Here is a 22,643-nt window from a genome sequence, read left to right as displayed (position 1 = left end):
ACAGACAGATTGTCTTCTTACAGCCAACGCATCTAGGAGCCATTTTTAAGATCTTTAAAAAAAAAATTCAGTTAGGAAACTGCTCATTGTTTCTCTCAACAACTCTATTCAAGAGAATTGTAACACATTTTAGGAGTGTTTTCAAGTCCCAAAGGGCTAGTGAGCAACAGATCACATCTGTTTCATTTACATACAGCAGATTCTGTGCAATACAACACACCACACCCAATGTATAAATCACTCAAAGCAGCTGAGTCAAGTTGAGCAATGCTTTACTCTCCAGCTTATTACAGTGCTCACAGTTCAGAAACGTTGTGCTGTACTTGCTCACTCTAGTAGTAGTAATAGTAGTGTGAGGACGTTACTGCTCTTCGCCTCTCTTCTAACAAATATCAGAAGCACCTACACAGAAGGAGGAAGAGGCTGCTGAGCAGATTGGACACTATTTACTTATTGAATTTGCTGTTAACATATTCTAATGCTTTCATTATTAACCATAAATCATATAGAAGTAGTGACGTTCTGCTAATGAGCCAATGTTAAGGTACCATTTTTCAGACGTTTGGCCAAATATGATCCAATTTTTGCCCACAAGCCAGAGGTTCCCAAAGGCAGCCCTCGAGGCTCCCCAACAGGTCAGGTTTTATCCATCGTTGAGCACAGGTGATTACATCAAATTGACTGAGGTACTAATTAAGTCACCTGTGGTCAAGCATGGATATCTCTAAAACCTGAACCGTTGGGGAGCCTTGAGGACCGCATTTGGAAACCTCTGCCATAAATAATGACGTTTCCTGCAGTATAGCCATTTTTAGTACTTTTATAACCACAGCACAAGTTTATATATCAGGTCTTTGTTTGTTTTTTTAATCTTGATGACGCACACGAAAACCATGCGAAGCCTGGAGAAAAGAGTGAGGCATTTTATGGACACAGGACTAAATGCTTCAATACATATGGTGCCAACTGATCATTAAGCCTCACTAGGGTATATATATTTAAAAAAGAAGTGTACATAAACAATCTACTTTGCCAATAGTAAAAAAATCCCAAAACAGAACCAAAGATAAAAAGCATCCAAACCTGATAACTGTAAGTACAGAGAGAAGAATCTTGTGCAGAACCTTTGTAATGTGCTTTGTATTTGGAGTTATTCTCACTCTCCCAGATCATTTCTTTCACCTCTTCATCTTTAAAATAGAACAAAAAGTAAATAAAAATTACATACTGGGTGTAATACTAACCAAACAGTGCGCATCTGTCATCGTTCAGGGCCTATCCATAAGCAGATAAATTGAACGACTGAACGATATATCGTTCAATTTTTCTGCTAATGGACAGGCCCCTTCAACCAATTTGTCTGAACGACCATTTTTGTCTGTTTTCCAGTGTTTGAGGAAATGGTCAATTGTAATTTGCTCCCATACATTACTAGGTTTTCATTGCAATCAGCAAAATTGGACAGATTTCTGACAGATAATTGTATAGTGTATGCCCCACATTATTATTGCCACAAAGTGAATTCAGCAGTTTTTACTTTTCAAGTAATTAAACACCATATTGCTTACCCATATTAATTTCTATCACATCCCTGGTATCACAACAAAAGTTTCCAGAGTCTGCGAAAACAAGAGAAATAGGTTACAAAATAATTATAGTGAAACCTTTATTTTCTGAACAAATGTGTATTAAATTATACTAAAGACTTTCATTGACAATTTGCAAAAAGCTGTATCGCTAACTTGTTCTTTCTAGCGAGAATGCCACCTAAAGGGTGCTTTTTGATGCCCCCCCCTCTAGCCTGCTCCAAACACAGACCCTTCCAATGCAGTTCTATAAACCAATACTTATGTCAATGAACTAATTGCAAGGGAACATTTATGGCAATAAGCTGCAAAGCTCATGAGACAGGCCAAACCAATTAATCTTACCCAAGTTTAATACAAAACTGAATTTACACTAGTTCTGACACTTAACTGATTTATACACTATATACCATGACATAAGGGGTCACTAAGAACCAAAAGGAAAATTACTCCTGGCAAGACAACCACACGTGGCCCCATCTGTGGGATAAGGGGCTTTAGAATAACCAATAGTTGGACTTTAAACACATTTTATCCACGGGTCCTATCACTAGTTCCCAAACACACACACACAAGAGACCACCACTACAACACCCATGAGCACAATCTGCACCTTCCATTATGCCAACATGTTTCTTTCAGTTTCATTTTAACAACCGTTAGATAAATTTCTTCCAAGCCACTTTGCAGTCATCCATCCCAGGCACAGCTTCATTTACATGGAAGTCAAATGGGAGCAACAACACTGCCCACGTATACACTGCCAGGACTGAATGACAAACACTGAGCCAAAGAGCACAAGGTGGCGAGTAAGGCAGCAGGCAGAGCAGCAGTGGACCCACATCAGCTGGAGAGCATCCCCATACACAGGTCCTATGTAAGGCCAGGGCTGAGCTCCCCACCGCTGCTATATAAAGACAAAGACAGGGACTCCAGGTTGTAAGGCATGCTGTGACCTGTAGTACCACACCAGTTGGAGAGCATCCCCAGCAGCTATGGATACCATACACAGATCCTATGTAATGACAGGGCAAAGCCACCCACCACTGGTATATACGGACAAAAGCAGAAACACCAGCTAGTAGGGCATACTATGATCTGTAGTACCACACCAGCTGAAAAGAGCATCCCCAGCAGCTATGGATACCACACACAGATCCTATGTAATGACAGGGCAAAGCCACCCACCAAGGGTATATACGGACAAAAGTCCACACCAGCTGGAGAGCATGCCCAGCAGCTGTGGGTACCATACACAGGTCCTATATAAGGCCAGGGCTGAGCTTCCCACCACTGGTATGTAAGAATAAAGGCAGGGACTTCAGCTGGTAAGGCATTCTGAGACCTGTAGTACAACAGGCTGCCTAGCTCTGACAGGAAGGGTGAAAAACGTCTACACACCGTGTGTTACTGCCACAGGGACTAGGCTGGGGAGGGAATGTAATCGCCGGACACTGTGTGACACACGGGGGGTGTGAGGGAGGGAGGGAAGCAGTCACTCTGCCCCTCAGACAAGATCGCCAGTGCGGGCAAGCGGTACGCGGCTCAGCGCCACCTCCCGCAGCGATAGCATGCTGTCTCCTCGCGTTATTTATCCCTGCTCCCCGCGGCACGTCGGGCTCTTGGCGCGCAGACTCACCTGGCTGACGCCCGCCGACCTGCTGAAAACGGCCTTTGCGACAGCCGTGAGTGATAAGCTGCCCACCGAAGCGGAAACGGAGCCTGTGCCCGCCCTGGAGAATACTACCCTGCCCGGGAGACGGCTCTCTAAAGTCCAGCGCTGCGATAAGGAAGCATCGGAAATCCCTTGTGCTGTGTTCGGCTGCTTGTCAATAAAGTTGCAGTTGTTGACAGGGAAATACCCCCGCTGGGAGTGTTCTTTATGTCTCCGCGGGTGGGCGCCCTGAGAAATAATAGGGCCGGTCATGTGACCCAGTGCGCGGTGTCCGCCGCCATATTTATTGTGGTATAAAAAGAAAATGGAAAATGTAATAAAAGTACCCCAGGATTATTGAATACATTATTACGTTACAGGTTTTTTAATTACACGTATTGCATTACTAGGGTGTTGGTTATTGTGCGTTTTATTCTTTTTCTAACGATTGCTCCCCATTACCCACATAAATGCATGGTGCCCTCGCCAAAGATGGCTGCTGTAGACAGAGACGGTAGACTGAGAACGGTGGGAGGGGGCGCTGTGGCACATGATTCTGAGCTTGGCTGCTGCTTGCGGTGTGCACTGTGCTTAGGGTGAGCGCTTTGCTGGAGCTGGTGCCTGTCCTTCACACAGATAAGGAGAGACTGGAGAGCATGTCTACCTCACCAGGCCCCCAAGGTGATGCTTTTGGATCATGTCACTAATATGCATGTGTAGTGCAATCCGTGATCATCTGTAACACATTGATCTCATTATTCACATCTTAACAAATGTCCGATATTGTATTTACAGTTCATTAAATAAATTTGCACATGAAAGTCATTGATCTATTCACTGGATATCTTCCATTGATGTTATTGGGATATGTAAAATTAATTAATATTTTTTTTTTCTGAGATTGAGTCCCCAGCTACACTACTTGCTGTATAATACATATTTGTGGGCATATGTTAGTCCAAAATAGATTGATGGTTTTTACCTACCCAGCATTGAGATGTCCATAGACTGCACGATAATTGTGCAAACCAGCCAGCTAAATGACTGGCTTGAATGATTATCATTCAGTGTATGGACCTGAAAAATTGCTCGATAGGTCAATTGATTTTTCAAACCAGTCCAATCCAGTTGATTACCTTTCGTACAACTTCAGACAGTGAATGGAGATTGCCTTCATACATTGTGTAGGATATGGAAGCGCTCAGACTATCATGCAGTCAGCTCCTCCCCTGTTGGCTGCACGATCGTGACGTATATGGGCAGCTTTAGGCAGCATGGTTGGTGTAATGGTTAGCATTCCTGCTTCACAGCACTGAGGTCTTGTGTTTTATTCCCACCATGGCCATAACTGTGCGGAGTTTGTATAGTCTCCCCGTGCTTGTGTGGGTTTCCTCTAGGTCAGTGGTTCCCAAACTTTTTCGAATCATGGCACCCTTGAGTATCAGTATTTTTACCACAGCACCCCTGGGCCGAAAGTTTCTTATTGAGAAATTTAGCAAAAATGAAATGAAGTAAATGGTGGTTGACAGGGCTGTGTTTCTTTTTGTCCACATATTTTTTTGGATTGCCTGCCATTAGCACTGGTTTTGCCTATTATACTGACCAAAAATAATTTTATTTGGTACTGGACCACAAAGCCAAGGCTCCCCTGCAAAGTGCCCTGAGGCACCCCAGGGTGCCACGGCACACAGTTTGGGAACCACTGCTCTAGGTAATCTGGTACTGAACTGGTAAGTTAATTGGCTCCTAACAAAAATGAACTCTAGTGTGTATGCATGTGGCAGGGAACATAGATTGTAAGCTCATCTGTGGCAGGGACTGATATGACTGACCAAATATACTCTGTAGAATATGTATGTGCTATATAAATAACTGTTAATAAGTAAATTAGACCTAAACATAGATTTGTTAGATATATTTACTGCGTTTTGCTACTTTTAATCTGTGTGCTGACACGGTAATAATTTATACCTGTTTCCATTCCTATCTGAAGAAGTCCTCTCTGTAAACTTGTCTTCAAAGCACCATTCTTCAAAGATTTTGCAATTTGTAACTGGTACTACAAAAATTGAGTATTGTTTAGATTAGGATTTATACATTGTCTGCAATATACAGCAGTTGTTTTGAAGGGAATCGGTATGTAATGCCGGCGGCTGTTTAGCCGCCGGATCAAATACCGACAGCAGCAGCCTGGCGGGTCAAAATTCCAACAGCTGAAGGTAAGTACCTAATGTTCCCGCTAGGCTGTTTTAGCGGGCCGCGGCGCCCTGCCCTCCTTCTGGAGGGCAAAAAGCACCCTGCCCTCCAGAAGGAGGGCAAAAAGCGCCCTGCCCTCACAGCCTGCGGGTGCCGTCTTCACCCGCGGGTCGCAGTGTCCCGCGGGTGGAGAAATGTGCAGTGACCCGGTCACCGCCGGAGAATAGACGCCGGGCGCATGCGCCTGGCATCTATTCTCACTGTCTGCAGCGCTTGGGGCCTGCCCGGCGTGTCCGTAAGTGCCGAGCGCGCCCCCAAGTATGACGAAAAGGGGATGCGTCTTATAGACACGCCCCCTTTTCATGGCCACGCCCCTTTTCCGGACGCGCGCGCACAAAGTTGCCCTCTCTAGCTCCGGGGACCTGCCTGCCGCCGGAGCTAGAGTGAATGCCAAGTACCCTAACCCTCCCTTAGGTGTGCCTAACCCTAACCTCCCCTGTTAGTGCCTAAACCTAACACCCCATCCCCGCATCCTCCCGGGGGATGCCTAACCCTAAGTCACCCCCAGGGATCCCTAAACCTAACCCCCCGTGCCCGGCAAGACGCTAAGACGCCCGGCATACCTTCGTTCGGCATGCCGGGTGTCGGGATTCCGTAGTGGGGCTACTGATAGGCGTCGGGATTTCGATGCCTATCTTTAGTCCCATGTCGGAATGTAAGTGTCAGGATATCGGCGGGTGGGATAGCACCCGCCGGTATCCCCACTGCATCCCGTTTTGAAGACCTTAACTTTGTTCTAATTATAAATAACATAACAGTTGTTAATTATAAATAACATAACAGATAAAAATCATATGTCGGGCAAATGCATGATTTTCAAGGGAGTTTATATGTGTGTATGTGTGTATATATATATATATATATATATATATATCAAATTAATATCTCCACAATGAGACACCATCAGTCATGGTCTGAAGAAACCGACAGATACTAGAGAGATGCATCAGAAGGGCCTTCTAGATGTTTGTCCCAGGCTGAGGCTGGTCTGATTGGAGCGCAGAAGCACCACTATCACGATGAGCAGAGTGATTTACTAGCGGCTGATGATATCAGTAATAATATTTATTGCAAATATACTGTATATTATTATAATTGATTAGTGTATGGACTATGTAATGGATTTTAGGATCCTAAGGTACTTGTGCACATGTAACTATAGAAATTATAGGGCCTAATTTAGAGATTTATGTAATTGCGATATTTACGTAAATCTCCAGTGTTGGCAAATCTGCGCAGGAGCGGCACTGTGCATGTGCAGATTTGTTTCTGTGAAGTCAGTAATAGTGCTCCAGAGCTGCAGTATGATTGATATGCTGCTAGTGTTTGCGGGTGGCGACAGGGAGCATTCCAGAAAATGGGGGCGTGCCTGCCCAGTTTCTGGGTGCGCTGAAGCAAGTGGCAGCTTCATTGGCCCCAGCAGTGTGATTTTCCTGGACATCCTGAGTAACCAGAGGGTTATCCAGATGTCCAATGTTCACACAGTTGATCTGATACCGCGTCTTCAGATGCAGCAGCAGATCAGGGAATGGATGTCTTTTTACTTAAGTCGCTTCCTACGCCATTTGCATATTCAAACACGGCTGCTGCGTACAAAAGACGCAATGGCTGTGATATAATGTACATCTCTGAATCAGGCCCTTAGGTTATGTGCATTTGAACTGGCAAAAGTGGTTTGCATATAAAGGAATAAGCGTTTCACATAGCATAACACTGCTGTTAATATATTTTGGGGAAAGTCATTTAATCCTGAGCCATACACATTGAGAATAAAATAAAAGTGTTGGATGATTCCACCATTGTAATAAACTGGCTGATTATCTTGTGGTTTTAAAAAGTGAAACCAATATAGCTTATTTTTTTTGTGTGTGTTTTTTTAATGTTTTTTTTCTTTCTGTTTGTTTGGTACAATTCAGTTTTGTATGTGTACAATCATGATACTATGTGATTGATTTTATATTCTTACGACCAGTCAAGTTTATAATCTGCTTGATTTAATTGTTTTTCAGTAACTATACTAGCGCTTCCTCTCACACATTTATTGTCATCTTCTACTATGACAAACAAATTTTCTCCACCTAGGAGTAGCTACATATTTTTTGTTACTGAGCCCATATCTCAATCCTGCGAGTGATACTAAAATGCCTGGGTGGTGTATAGTGACTTCTCATTCCCTTTGGGGTGTGTTTTCAGTCTCTAAGCTAAGTGAGAAAAATGTATGTACGTATTAGTGTAATGTTAATGGTTTGAGTAATGTGTCCAGGGTTTGCAAAATACCTTACCCTTACTCCTTACCCCCAGCGTTGCCTATCTCCAACCTTCTCCTTACCCCCAGCGCTGCCTATCTCCAACCTTCTCCTTACCCCCAGCGCTGCCTGACTCCAACCTTCTCCTTACCCCCAGCGCTGCCTGTCTCCAACCTTCTCCTTACCCCCAGCACTGCCTGTCTCCAACCTTCTCCTTACCCCCAGCGTTGCCTGTCCCTAACCTCCTCCTTACCCCGAGCGTTGCCTGTCCCTAACCTCCTCCTTACCCCCAGCGTTGCCTGTCCCTAACCTCCTCCTTACCTACAGCACTGCCTGTCCCTAACCTCCTTGCACCCTAATACTTCCCAATCTATCTACTCTTGTACCTCCCTACATCCAGCAGTCCCTACCCTCCTCCTTCCCACCAGTACTGCCCCAGCTATCTACACTTGCCCCCTACCTACACCCAGCACTGCCTGTCCCTAACCTCCTCCTTGTCCCAGCTGCTTTCTATCCTTACCCCCTCCCTACCCTTAGTATTGCCTGCCCCTAACCTCTTCCTTACCCCAATACTGCCCCAGGTGCAATCTACCCTTGCTCCCTTACTACCCCCACCACTACCTGCCCCTAGCACTGTCACAACTATGGTCTGCCCCCAGCTCTGCCCACCCTAACTCCCTATCTAGCCCCAGCTTTACCACAACTTTTCCATACCTTTACCCCCAGCTCTACCCCTACTGCTGATTGCCCTTAACCCCCTCTATCCCAGCTGCTAACTGCCCCCAGCTCTGTCCAAACTGTTGCCTGCCCTCACTCCACATAACATGTAACGGGACCCAAAAACAGTGGAGTAGGACCCCAATTTTTGAAAGTGAGGGGTCCCTGGTACCCCCAATTTTTTTCGCTCACCGCGATCACTGGTGTCTTACCTGTTTCCCGGCAAGTCCAGACGGTCCCTGTGACACAGCTCCATGTGAACAGGCCAGGACAGGGAGGGCTCCCTGGGTGCGCTACTTGTTACTTCCAAATATTAAATATGGTACATGAGATTTGGCCCTCCTCTTCTCTGGCTCTTACAATACCGGGAGGTCATCGGCTTTTGTACTGCATCCGGTTCGTGCCTCCCTGCTGACCTTGAGAAAGCCGCTTTGCTAAAAATTACAGTGCTAGGGAAGATTTCTAAAACATGGGGTCTTAACCCACCCCCAAAAGCTGGAGAACTCTCTTACTAGGTAAGGTCCTTTCTAGGGGTGCTTTAATTCTGAAATTTTTCTATTATGCAATTAGTTAATTCATACATTTTCCTGCTCAGTACTCTTACAGAAAATGCTGAAGGGTCAAAATCTAGCAAAAATCATTGTGTTTAGCTCATTATTACCTGGGGCCTTTATGAGCTAGGAATATCCAGCTCAGCCTCCTGAACAAATTAAACAGTTAATTTCCTGGATATTGGCATCAATGCAAAATAAGTTTGCCGCTCAGGAGTAGTGGGCCCAGAGTAATAAGGTCCAACATAGATAATGTTCGGCCTGGTACCTCTACTGACCATTGTTCCTTTGGTTCTCTTATTGAGCTTCAATGGTCATCAAGCAATAAGGTGAAATTGGGAAAGAACCAAGGTCATTTTAACCTTGAAGTTGCAAATGGTCTGCTTAAATATATTTAAAAAACCACGGAACTAGATCATGTGTCCAAAATCCAGTTCTCCTGCTACCCCAACAGCTCATGCTTATAGGATTAGGTAGTTATCTTACATATTTCCACAGACGGTAATCCTCAAAACATGACCTGTTGGGGGCCAGATGATAGGATTTGGGAAGCACTGGAATATATGATATCCCAGACCCAGCTACAATCCAAATCTCTTTGTGGGTCATCAAAAAAAGGTAAAATGTTTCTGGCACATCAGGTTATTTAACATCTCATTAATAAAGAATGGGAACAGATGGACAAAACCTGAATGTAAATGATGTTAGTGTAGCTGTAGCGATAAATCACATCTGAAATTTTGTACTTCATGATTATAATATGCCCTCCTCCTGCACCTAGTGTGAACACTATGGCCCTCATTTAGATGCGGTCGCAAGAAGTGAGCGCTCGCTCTGAATGAGGGCGGCCGCTTGACTTTTCTAGTACGGCCTCCTGGTTGCTAGCTAAGCTGTGGGTTACCACCCACAGCCTTAGCAACCGACCAGGTTGATGGTCGCAATGGTCAAGACCATCGGGGCTTGCGACAAGACCCTAAGGTTGGGTCTCGGCAACCGCAAGCCCCAGGGAGCTTCCTACTCTGATCGAGCAGGAAGCTTCCCACTGACATCACTGCTGATGTCAGTGCGGCCGCCCACAAAACGGCAGGCGTTCCTTAAGGAACGCCTACGTTCGTGAAACCAACCCCCCCCCCCCCCCCGCCACGCCTACAAAACGGGTCGAGCTGTCGATCAACATAGTCAGCCGCTCCTTTTGTAGTGAGCTCCGGAGCGAGAGAATTTCTCTCTCGCTCCGGGGCTTGTGCGTACGCAGTGCGGCCGCTGCGCGTGCGCAGGGCCTAAACATCAACCCAGTTGCGAGCGCTGAGTGCTTGCGACCCGGTCTGAATAAGGTCCTATATGTATCCCTCTCTAAAAGAAGAAGCTTCTATGTAAGTGGTTCCCAAACCTTTGTGCCGTGGTACATTGTATTGGTTGTCCGATAACAAATATAGATATTAATGGTAAATGTGATGGACAAAACCAGAGCTGGTGGCTTCCAATCCTAAAATATGTGGACAAACTTAAGTGCAACCCTTTCCACCACCACATGACTAAACCTAAGGATGACAGGTAAGCACAATTTGCTTAATTTAAAACATTTTGCTGAATTTCTCTATAAAAAAAACTTTTGCCTAGGGGTGCCATGAAAAAATTCTGATATTCTAGGGTGCCGTGATTACAGAAAGTTTGGGAACCACTATTCTACTGTTCAGTGCATAATTTTCATAAAATTAAACTCTACTGAAGAATCCTATGTATTGGAAAGTGAAAAACTGGTTTATGAAATGCACTTTTTCTTCAGGAACAGAACGTAAGTACAGTATGGCTATGGCAGAGTACAGGCAGAGTCCCTTCAAAAAGATATGCACAAGAAAATAAGTAGATAATATTTAATGAAAATTGTTAGATGCACTTTACTACTGTCACAACTCTCAACTGGATGATGAAGATGCTGACCGTATAACTGGAGTTGGCGGAGACCCAAAACTGAGGCTCAGAGTCTAATGTGCCAGTGGCTTTCACCAGGGACCCCTGCAAAGGGATTTGGACTTCATTGCACCCGATAAGCAGGTTGTGGACATCAGTCTGGGTTCCAATGTACTGGCTAGTGTGTCAAGGATCTGTGGTCAGGTGAAGGCAGTCGCCAAGGGGCAAACTGGAGAGTAGCCGTCAGGAAAGTGTCGAAACAAGGTGGGCAGTGTGATACCAGGGAGTGAGTAAACCAGGTCAAAGGAATACACTGCCAGAACCAGGAATCACTAAAAGTAGCATTCCCGCTAGAAAGCAGGCGGCAAACTCATGACCATGGCATCCGATCAGGGAGGGGGCGTGTCCTTGCGGAACGCGCCCAATTTGTGTACACTTGGGGGCGTGCCAAGCACTTACGGTCGGGTGAATAGATGCAGTGCGCATGCACACGGCATCTATTCACCCGGCGTTGATCGGTCACCGCAACTTTTCTCACCCGTGGAACTAGGCACAGGGCAGGCTGTTTTAGCAGGGCATGGCATAGTTTGCCCTTTTAAAATTGGGCACGTCGCGGCAGCCCGCTATTTCAGCCTTCCTGGGAACACTACTAAAAGCAAGTACAAGGAATATACTGAGAACAAATGCTGGAGCTAGGTTTGGAGCCTAATACTCTGGCACTGAATAATGCTCGGAGACCTCCCTTTATAGGGAGATATTAAAATTTGTCGCTAACGTGATGTTTTTCCAGGGCTTGGCAAATTTTTCTGAAATCTAGGAGCCAGGATGAAATTGTAGGAGCCAGACCACCGCCCCCCCAAAAAAATTACTGGAGTGAGTAAGGAGCACAGTTATACACGCTATACTAGTACACAAAATGGTCACAGTTGAATGGATACAGTAAAATGGAGGCCCCCTCTCTGCTCTGCACAGCTCCCCTGCTCCACCCTCCAGTAATAATGGACCACATTTCACATAAAACAATGGTGCCAGAAAGTACAACAAAATCCCCCTCCCCTCATGGTCACACCACTATCCCTCTGATTCTGCGCCGTAATCCCTGGCCACGCATAGACCCTACTACCAGAGAGCTTTATGCAGCCGGAGATAGGAGACATTAGACAGTTGGGACATACAGGAGGAACAGCATAGACTGGGACAGACAGCAGGGATCAGAGCAGGCCAGGATTGTGAGGAGTCATCAGCGCAGGCCAGGACGGACACAGGCACAGCAGTCACCGCAGGCGACACTCAGCACATGCACTCCTGTGCATGATATGAACCCTGCAATACTATAGGCATGAAACTCCTCCAGAGCTGATGATCTGCTTCCTCCCTCACTGCAAAATCTGGTAGCCATGGCAACCTGGCCCCCAGGATTTGTCGTGCCCTGTGTTATTCTTTGGCGCACCTGTGCCTTTAAATTACAAGTAGATCGGCACACACCCCATGTGGGAGCAGCTGCCACCTGCCCACAGCAGATGGGGAGGAAATGCCGACCAGCGGAAAGGATGTCCAGCGGGCACCTGCCCTCAGTGGGACCACAGTAGCTCTGGAAGACCAGTGCTGTCGTGCCCAGTAAATGTGCTCCAGTGGTGGGCACCAAACGCCCCACAAAAGGTTTATGGGGAACATTTTTATGGAATTTGCTGAGGAGCTTGGACATGAGGATTTTACCCAACAATGTTCTTCAGGGTTAACCCCCTACCAATCCACCTGAAATTAAACAGAACCATGAAAGACTCTGGAGTCCAGGATTTATCTGACTTCCTATTTCTCCTGGTGATCAACTGAAATAGCAGAAAAAGGATGTTGAACACCAGTTAAGAACTAGAGGTTTAAGGAGGGAAATATGGAATGCAGGTATTATAAGTGTGGTCGGAAGCTTCAATCAAAATGCCACCGGTTTAATTGTCTTTTGAATCTTAAAAGGACCTCTGTAATTAGGAGCAACCTTCATGGTGGGAACCTTTAGTCGCAGATGCCAAGTTGACAGCCACACCCTATTACCAGGCTTCAACCGGGGAGTATTTCTTCTTTTCCTATCAGAATAGAACTTGTACAGTGTAGAAGCTTTTCCTAGATTCCTCTCCACTTTACTCCAGATCTTGATAATGTGTTAAACTGTATCACAAACTGCCATAAGGGACATGACTGGCAAGTCCGATAAGACAGGATGAAATTCATTCTGAATCTAAAACGGCAAGTGTCTAGATGTTTCATGGAAGAGGTTATTATGACCAAACAGGCGATGGTAACAAGAAAACTCAGTTGTCCTGTTTGGCAGAGCTGGCGCAGAGTCTAATAAATACTTCCTGATCCTAGTTTACCTTCCCAGATTGCCCATTACTTAGAGGGTGGTAAGCTGCTAACTCTGAAACACTTACAAAGCGCTTTCCAGAATTTGGAGGTAAACTGAATCCCTCGGTCAGAAACCATGTCCTTAGGGAACTCGTTCAATTTAAAGATATATTTTATGAATGCTTCTGCCAGCTTTGAGGCTGAAGGTAATCCCTTTAACGGAACAAAGTGGTCAACTTTGGAGAACCCCACCACGACAACCCAGATCATATTGAAACACTGACCTGGAGGCAGGTCCGTAATGCAGTACATGGAGATATGGAGCCATGGAAGGCCAGGAACTAGTAGAGGGTGTAAGGAACCCGCAGGGGCTTGTGGTGGAGTCTTGTGCTGAGCACAGGTAGGTCATGCTGCCACGTAGTCCTTCTGGTCTTGAGGAATAGCTGAATATTAAATCTGGAGTTTTCTTCAACCTGCATGGCTGGAAAAACAAGATGCATGTTCCCACTGAGGCAACTTTTGGTGAAGCTCCGATGTCACAAATGTTTTTCCCAGAGGAATCTTGACTTTGGGCCTGATTCAGACCCACTCGCGAGCGGCTGTCCGCTCGCAAGTGGTCGATGTTCTGGACTGAGCATGCGCACGACGGAGGGAGCTCCGTCGTGCGCATGCGCCAGACGCGACGAGCGAAGGAAAGTCCTTCTCGAGACCATCTCGGCCATCAAACTGCACGCTCGTATAGCCTGTGGGTGGTCACCCACAGCTATACGAGCGTCCAGGAAGACTCTCCTTTTTCATGGAGGCCGGCCCTCATTCAGAGCGTGCGCTCTGCTCAGAGCGTACGGCTCTGAATGAGGGCCTTTGTTAGTGTCACAACTCACTGATGCATAGTGGATGCTAGCCCGTACTTGGGGAAGGCTAGACCTAGTACTGAGGCACGGAATCTAACGTGCGTCGGTATTAACTATGGACCGCCGCAAGGAGGTTTGGACACGGACCTCAGACTTGGTTCCCTTGTACAGGTGCAGGTGTACTCTGGATTAGAACATAGTACAATGCAGACGTACCACATAGTTGACAAGCCGGGTCAGAACCAAACGGACGGTACCAGGGAGCAGACGTAAACCAGGTCACTGAGGAAAGCCAAGGTCAAAACCAGAATACCAAGTGCAGTACCAGGGAGGAGACGGAATCAAGTCACAAACTAAGCCAAGGTCAGAAACGAGCGGTAGTAATCTCTGGGAACCCCAGGTATGGTTTGGGAGCCTATACTCTGGCACTTGTTTAGTGCGCAGAGACTCCCTCTAAGAGGGAGGAGTTCGCATCTGGCGCCAAATGTGATGTCATGTTTGGAGCGTATTCTCCTGAAAGTTGGCGTGTGCTCCCCTAGGGGATCCGTGGGTGCCTGCACGCTGCAGCACAGCTAGGGGCCGAGCTGGAAGCAGGGACCATGGCTGCGTGTAACGGTGACTTCCTGCCCACAGCCTACCGCCGAACGGGGCTCCAGTTTTGCTGGATCCAGTAAGTAGCCGCCTGAGGAGGGTTGGAACAGGCGTGGGAAGCTGAAGTGGAGGAAGATAGGCCCATAGGCGAGGACAGAAATGCAATGTCTTTGTTAGGAAAGAGATCTGCAGATGATACTGTATAGAAGAGCATAATCTGATTGGGACTGATGATGCTGGAATGTTGAGTAGGGCCAGAGTAAACGGTAATGTTGAACTGAAGAGCTGGATCAGTTTGAGGACCTGATTCAGACCCGCTCGCTAGATGCGTTTGCACGCTAGATTCGTATGCAAATTTCGGCAAGGCAGACGATCGCACGGCAAGGCCACTATGTCTTAGCATGCGATTGCAGTGTATGCAGACGCCCACCAGCCTGACTTAAGACGCCATCCAATATTGGATGCAATCGCAGCACTTGTGGTTGATCATTACCCTGCCACAAGCACTGCGAGTAAATACTACCAAGTGACGTGTACAATGACGCTGCTTATTAATCATGCACGCCTTTGAAACAGCGTTGTATTTGCACCTCCACTCCCGCGTATATATTGGCCAGCCCCTGTCACCACCCACAAACGGCATCTCCTCTCACTCATTCTGCCAGGCAGTCTATGCGCAGTGAGCTAACGCTTCTGATCACTCGCACTGGTTCGCACATTGCGATGCGTGCGCAGAATGCAAACAATCAGCTGGCTGCGTGCGAACACATCTTAGCGAGCAGGTCTGAATCCGGTCCTGAGACCGATGATGAATTGAAGAACATGGATTTGAAACCGATGTTGAAGAATTGAAGAACTTATTTGAATTGCTATGAGTCCGATATTAATGAATTGATGAACTTGAACGTTTGGGACCGATGTTGATGAATTGAGGAACTTAATTGAAATGATTCCGATGTTGAAAGCATTGGATGAGAACGATGGTTGGAGGTATTTGCTGGAACCGATGGTGGATATAAAAACAAGTCTCAGAGTTAAAACCAGACTGGTGTGCAAGATGGTATAGGAGACTTGTTTACCAGGTATAGGAACTGGATATAACGGACTGGGGGCCTGATTCATCATGGACCACTATTGCTAAAGCTTACGCAGATGGGCGATTGTTGCGTACTGCGCATGAATGCTGCGTATGCATCGTGGTGCGTGAAGGCACCACTGAGACCACGCAATGGTCTCCGTGACAGGCAGTGATTGTGATTGACAGGCAGTGAGTGTTTGGGGATGGTGACGGGGGGGAGGTCAGAGAAATGCAGGCGTGCCTGTCCTTTTGAACGCCCTTGCATGGGCGTGCATAAATTAGCCAGTGCGATTGCATACGCAGCTTGAGTACTCGCTGCGTGCAACAAAATTAGCAATTTAGGTCAGGGCTGCTGTAATTCTGCGTGAGGGAGCAATGGTACTCAATGCTACCGATGTTTTTAAAGGTTTGCAAAGTATTACAGGTGTGAGAGAGCGTTAGTGGGAGGCAATGGGCTTCTCTATGCTGGCAGTGCAACGGCATTGCAATCATTAGCATATTTTCACAGCAGATCTGCATGCAATTACGAAAGAGAGAGACAGAGAGAGAGGAACGAACATACCTGTATATACACTGTATGTAAACTTTATTCCAATAGAAAGGGAATTGGATATCCCAAGTCTTTTTATCCTTTACAAACAGATGATGCTGTCTACTTAATGCACTAAGGAGTAATTATATGATCCTCTGTGTTCTCCCCAGAGAATGGTGCCAGCCGGGTGGCATCAACTAGCAGCCGGGTGGGGGCCTTCGTACAAAAAGAGGCGTAGCTTCACATGGAGGGAGCGTGGCCACACAACAGTGAATGACACGTGAATAACCCAGGTCCATCCGTTGGTGTGAAAGGGGTAAATAAAGAAACTCCGGCTGACCTGCCCCCATCCCAACTGCCTGCAGCCTGCTTCCCACATATGCTCCCTCAGTGCGCCCAGTTGCCCCCAGTGTCTTCCTGATGCTTCCTCAGTGTGCCCAATTGCCCCCAGCATTTCCCTGACCTGCCCCCCCCCTGCAGCATGTTTCCCACACATGCTCCCTCGTTGTGCTCAATTGCCTCCAGCGCCTCCCTGACCCGCCACCCCCTTGTAGCCTGCTTCCCACACATGCTCCCTCGTTGTTCCCAGTTGCCCCCAGCGTCTCCCTGCAGCCTGCTTCCCTCACACAGTTTCTCACATCTCTCTACGGTGGTTGTGTATCCATCAATCACTAGCACGGGAACACTTGCCGCCCGCGAAAAGTAGAGCATGGCACCACGCTAACTGCAGCTAAGCCCGCGATAAATACAGCACGTAACGCTCTGTGCAGCTTCAGTCACATGGTGTGATCACATGCTCTGCCTACTCACGATGACGTCAGTGAGGTACATTTACGGAAGGGGGTCTATCCTATGCACATAAGTGCCATTATCTTAACATAACGGGACAATTATATAATTATTCCTTAGTGCATTATAAGAAGACAGTCTGATTCATTACGGATCACTATTGCAATCACAGCTGCGATTACGCACGCAGATCCACTACGAAAATATGCTAATGTTTGCAATCGCTAACAACATTAGGACGCCCACTTCCCCTTACTGACATCCGTAATACATAGCAATACTGAGAAACCATCAGTAACATTGAGCACTATTCTAGCCTCACGAGTAATTATATCAGGTCTGACCTCACTCAGAATTTGCTAACCTCATTGCACGCAGTGCAAGCTCAAGTTGCGTATGCCATTGCAGTGGCTAATTTATTGACGCCCCTGCAACGGAGTTCAAATGCACTGACACCCCTGTGTTTCGCTGAACACCCCCTGTCAACACCCCCAAATGGTCACTTCCTGTCAATCACTCTGCGTGGTCACTGTGTGTGTGTGTGTGTGTGTGTGTGTGTGTGTGTGTGTGTGTGTGTGTGTGTGTGTGTGTGTGTGTGTGTGTGTTATATAGCCATCTCCACTATAAGAATTTTTTTTATTTTTATAGCATCTTGTATTTGATTTAATGAAATAAATATATTTTTAATATAAATGTGTCAGTAGTTTGATATCTGTTTCTTTCCCTAGTAGCTACCAAAAAAACTAGATTAAGCGCAGCCTTACATACACCCTCCTTTTTTGTCTTAAACTCTGACGTGCAGCCTGTGTGCCATCTTGCTGGGAAGACACGCTGTGAGCAAGGGGCTGCGGAGACCCATCTCCATGCTCAGTGACAGGACATTGAGCGGACGGGGCAGGAGCAGCACAGACAGAACTCAGCACCAGCCTGGAGCGATGTGCAGCATGAGTGGACCTCAGGCATTGGAGAGGTAAGATAGTTGTTTTAAAGTGTCCGCAGCGTGACACCTACACGACAATAGACAACTATCCCATGACTTTTGCCACTTCAGTGTGTATATGTATGTATATAAATGTGTGTCAATTATACTAATCACAGACAGCATGTCAGCAATGTTTCTGGAGGTATCCGGTCTTTAGGTCTACAGTAAAAAGCTAGACAATACAAATTAGACAGGCAATAGGTCGACAGGGTCTGAAGGTCTGCACACTAATGTTCGACTAATAAGAAGGTAGACAGGGACAGAAAGTCGAATCATATTTTTTTTTTAGGGTTAGGCACTTACTCCGATGGTTAGGGTTAGGGATTGGCACTTACTCCGATGGTTAGGCACTTACCCTGATCGTTAGGGTTAAGCACTTACCGGAGGGTTAGGGATTGGCACTTACTCCGGTGCTTAGGGTTAGGCACCTTAAGGGAGGGTTAGGCACTTACCTTAGGGTTAGGCACTAGAAGGGACGGTTAGGGTCAAGCACCAGGAGGGAGGGTTAGGTATAGGCACTAAGGGGAGGGTTAGGGTGAAACTTAGGGTTAGAAAAAAAAACACGTCGATCATTTGTGTATCGACCTAATGACCCTGTCGGCCTTCTTACTAGTCGACCTTTAGTGTGTCAACCTACAGACCCTGTCGACCTATTGCCTGTCTAACTTGTATTGTCTACCTAAACATTGTGTACCTTTTTATTGTAGACCTAGTGATCCACACCCGTTTCTGGGTCGCACAGGACCCTGTCCTCGGGCTGCTATAAGTAGGAATCCTACATTCCTACTTTGGGACTATGTTATAACTGTGGAGTCCAGGGACAGTTGGTCAACAAGTGTCCAAAGAAGTCAGGAGACTAGAAAATCTAGGCTTTGTTGGGCAGTGCATCCTGGGCGTTCATGCTAGAGGCTTTTTAAACTCCCTCCAATTGAACGTCATACTCTGTTTCTGGAGAAGCGGTACACATACAAGCTATAGATGTAAAGACACTCAAGAGTCTCTGATTATCCTCGTCTAGTTTAGAGACATATGTTGCTGTCATGGGGTTAGAGGGTCATCCTCTCCTAGGTGGCCCCATCCTCTCCAGAACTGACTCCATTAAGATGGCGGGTAGCTTTACGCATGAAGAATGGCTATCATTCCTGATCATTAAGTCGTCTTTATTTCCAGTAATTCTCGGGTATCAATGGCTCTTGTCTCATAATATTATAATTGACTGGGAGAGCAGACAAATTGTTCAATGGAGTGAAGAGTGCTCTAAAAATTGCCTTGTGCACCCCATCAGACTTACTGCCACAGAAACTCAGACGCTTCCTGAATATCTCTGATTTTGGGGATGTCTTTGACAAAAAAGCAGCAGCTACACCACCGCCAATCAATTTTATGATTGTGGTATTGACCTAGTTCCTGGAATCCGATTACCTAAAGGACGATTGTTTAATCTCACTGTCCCAGAGAGAAAATCTTGAAAAGGATTCATTAGGCAATCAAGGTCCCCTCTAGGGGCAGGCCTTTTTATTTTTAGCTAAGAATAATGGAGGCTTGAGGCCTTGTATAGATTATAGATGTCTCAATATTATAACCGTAATATCGCAAGGTTTTAAACCGATATCTCTTACCTTTTAATTCTGGAATTATTTGATCAACTGGAGGGAGCAACTGTATTAAAGAGATGAATGGAAAACTGCTTTCATGACTTACAGATGTGTCCTCATACATCTAGCCTCCTTGCACTTTAAACAGACCTTCTAATCGCGCTATGCCTGGCGTGACTCGGTAGTGCCCAGCGTCTTTCGCAGACGCACAGAGAACATAGGCATGCTGCATATAATTTTAATCAGTCGAAGCTGCTTGTGCTAGCTATTCGCATCACTGTGTGAATAAGATGCATTGAAGGCAAACCGTTGCACAAAAGACGCTCAGCGCTCCCGCGTTGTGTGGCTTGACTTGTAGTGCATGGAGGATAGATGTTTGTGGACACATCTGTAAACCGGCGGCGGTCACTATGAATACTTCATCTGCTCCCTAGTCCCCTCATCAGTGTCATGGACGTAATGTGTCACATGACGCCGATGAGAGGACTCAGGAGCCGCTCTGCGCTGTATGTAGCAGCACTGACCATGCTGCTGCATACAGTAACGCAGAGCCGCGGCTGTGAGCCTCAATCCGGGAACAGGTGCCACTGGACACCTGTTCTCGGCAGGGTCACTCCGACGTTTTGTGGGAACCCCTCCGTGTGTGGGGGCCCAGGGACGACCGCCCCTTTTAACTATTTAACTGTGACAGCCAATAAGGCAGAATTAACAAAACTGTGCTGCATAGCAGTCATTAATAACATAATTTGGGAAGATTTATTTTTTTACTCATAATAACACAGCCACTGTGGCCATAATACTGCACAGTAGTCACTCACAATTTTGCTGTAGTTTTTAATTAAACTCTTTATTATTTCTGCCAATAATGCTGCATTAACCAAACTGTGCACTGAACTGTATGCAATAACATTTGTTTATTTTGAATATATAAAATAAACATGTATATAAATTGTACAAAACAGCATTATCACCAAATTTTATCAATCCCAATAGGTAGCCTGCTGTATGTTGTACTGTGGGTCAGACACCAGATTGAACAGGCCAATACACACATGGCACCAGTACAGATTGTGGCCCCGGCTTCCAGCAATCTGTACTTGCGCCATGTGTGTAGTGACCTTGTCCAATTAGTGTCATCACCACCGTATAGCATAAAGCCAGCACCTATTGGGAGTGATAACATTTGGTGATAGTACAGGCAAGAAAAAAAAAGTAAATAAATAAAATTTGGGAATAATTGGGAGATTCATCTGCTGCATCCATAGCAGAGCGCTAAAAATGGTATGGCTTGTGCTTGGGTAATCTCCAACTAGGCAGGGGGGGCCGGCATAGGTGTTTGATGCAGGGGAATAAAGCAGTGGGTCAGCTATATAAGTGGAGAGTTGTTGTTGAGAGACCTACTTAGAAGGTCATAGGTGAGCCTGTGGAAATGTTTCCTATTTAGCTCCTCCATTTTCCTTATGCGACTGTTGACGTGCAGTAAAATCGTCAATATCATCAGGTGGTTTCTGAAGGAGGCGTTCAGCATTTTAGAGAAATAAGTCCTCTTGTTTGGTGCACTTCTCCTTTCTCCACTGTGTTGTTTGTTTGTTTTTTGTGATGGTAAGGAAGAGGATGATGGTCCGGGTACAATGGGTGTTGGCAATTGGGTCGTATTATCCACATCGCTGTGCCCGAGCAAACTTTGGTCTGGCGTGGAGGACAAAACAGGCTCTTGGGTGGGAGTCTATAAAGAAAAAAAAAAGAAACCAATATTATAGTCATGTTTTAAGCTATTTTTTACTATTTTTACAGTTCCCTAACACTGTGGAGGAGTGGAAGAGCATCGCTGATTAGTTCGAACAACGTTGGAATTTCCCTAACTGTGGAGAATCCATCGATGGAAAACACATCCGCATCAACCCACCTGCCAACACAGGATCATATTACTACAACTACAAAGGCTTCTTCAGCATCGTTCTCATGGTAGTGGTGAATGCCAACTACAAATATCTATTTGTGGATGTCGGCAAGAATGGCCGTGCTTCAGATGGTCTGTCCTTCAAACAGACAGCTTTCTACCAGAGACTCACCAACAAAACCCTCAACTTGCCATCACTGGACGAGACAAAGCACGGCCTAAATTACGTTTTCGTCGCAGACAAGGCTTTTGCATTACATGAACATGTCATGAAGCCATTTACACAGAGGGGCCTGCCCAGAGAGAAGAGGATCTACAACTATCGTCTATCCCGATCACGGCGCATTGTGGAAAATACGTTTGGAATATTCAGCAACCGGTTCCGCATTTTCCACACCACCATAAACCTACGTGTGGAGAAGATAAGACTGGGTCGTGATGGCGTGCTGTGTGCTGCACAACTTTCTGTGAAGAAAAACTACCCAACGAGGACCAGTCCCAGCTACACCAGAAGATGCAGGCCCTCCGGAGGACATTGCCCAGTTTACTTCTGTGTCTGCTCCACCAATTTCTACAACATCAACCGCACGTGCCAAAGAAGTGAGGGAGGAGTACATGGCCTATTTCAAAGGACCAGGTGCGGTGCCATGGCAGGAGGACTGTCTATGAGATATATGACTATATTGGACAATTGGGATTGAACTACATAAAACAATAAAAGGTTTTGGATTACGAACTGTGGGCCTGATTCAGAGCCGGACGCTCTGACCAGAGCGCTCGCTCTGAATCAGGGCCCTCCTACATGAAAATGGAGCGGCCTTATGGACGCTCGCATAGCTGTGGGTTACCACCCACAGCTTATGCGAGCGTCCATGATGATGGTCGCGAAGGTCAAGACCATCGCGACCATCGGGCTTGCGACTGAGACCCTGCGGTAGGGTCTCGCTGCCGCAAGCCCTGGAGTGATTTTGGCTCTATCAGAGCCAAAATCACTCCCACTGACATCACTAGTGATGTCAGTGGGGCCGGCTTCAGACGGTAGGCATTCCCAACGCCTCCGTCTGGCA

The 22,643-nt window shown here is 46.3% G+C and overlaps 2 protein-coding genes across 4 annotated transcripts in view; one reads left to right on the top strand and one right to left on the bottom strand.

The window, feature by feature from the left end:
• The window catches only part of SENP1 (SUMO specific peptidase 1), a 40,246-nt gene extending 36,786 nt beyond the window's left edge, over positions 1-3,460 (bottom strand). The window contains exons 1-3 of one of the 2 annotated variants that reach the window (XM_088465951.1): positions 3,226-3,460; positions 1,569-1,619; positions 1,084-1,190 (exon numbers count right to left, since the gene is read on the bottom strand). In XM_088465951.1, coding sequence (XP_088322077.1) covers positions 1,084-1,190; positions 1,569-1,572 — 111 coding nt within the window. In that variant the 5' untranslated portion in view covers positions 1,573-1,619; positions 3,226-3,460. Of the gene's footprint in view, positions 1-1,083; positions 1,191-1,568; positions 1,620-2,987; positions 3,180-3,225 lie in introns of those variants that run through there. The other variant, XM_088465952.1, reaches the window with a different exon arrangement.
• A 292-nt stretch (positions 3,461-3,752) lies between these two features.
• The window catches only part of PFKM (phosphofructokinase, muscle), a 95,063-nt gene continuing 76,172 nt past the window's right edge, over positions 3,753-22,643 (top strand). For both annotated transcript variants that reach the window (XM_088465950.1, XM_088465949.1), the window contains exon 1: positions 3,753-3,921. In XM_088465950.1, coding sequence (XP_088322076.1) covers positions 3,897-3,921 — 25 coding nt within the window. In that variant the 5' untranslated portion in view covers positions 3,753-3,896. The remainder of the gene's footprint in view (positions 3,922-22,643) is intronic.

This window comes from Taudactylus pleione, unplaced genomic scaffold, assembly GCF_031769625.1.
Source record: "Taudactylus pleione unplaced genomic scaffold, aTauple2 ptg000065l, whole genome shotgun sequence".
Classification (NCBI taxonomy): Eukaryota; Metazoa; Chordata; class Amphibia; order Anura; family Myobatrachidae; genus Taudactylus; species Taudactylus pleione.
Note: the sequence above shows the minus strand (reverse complement) of the source record. Positions and strands in the feature narration are given on the sequence as shown.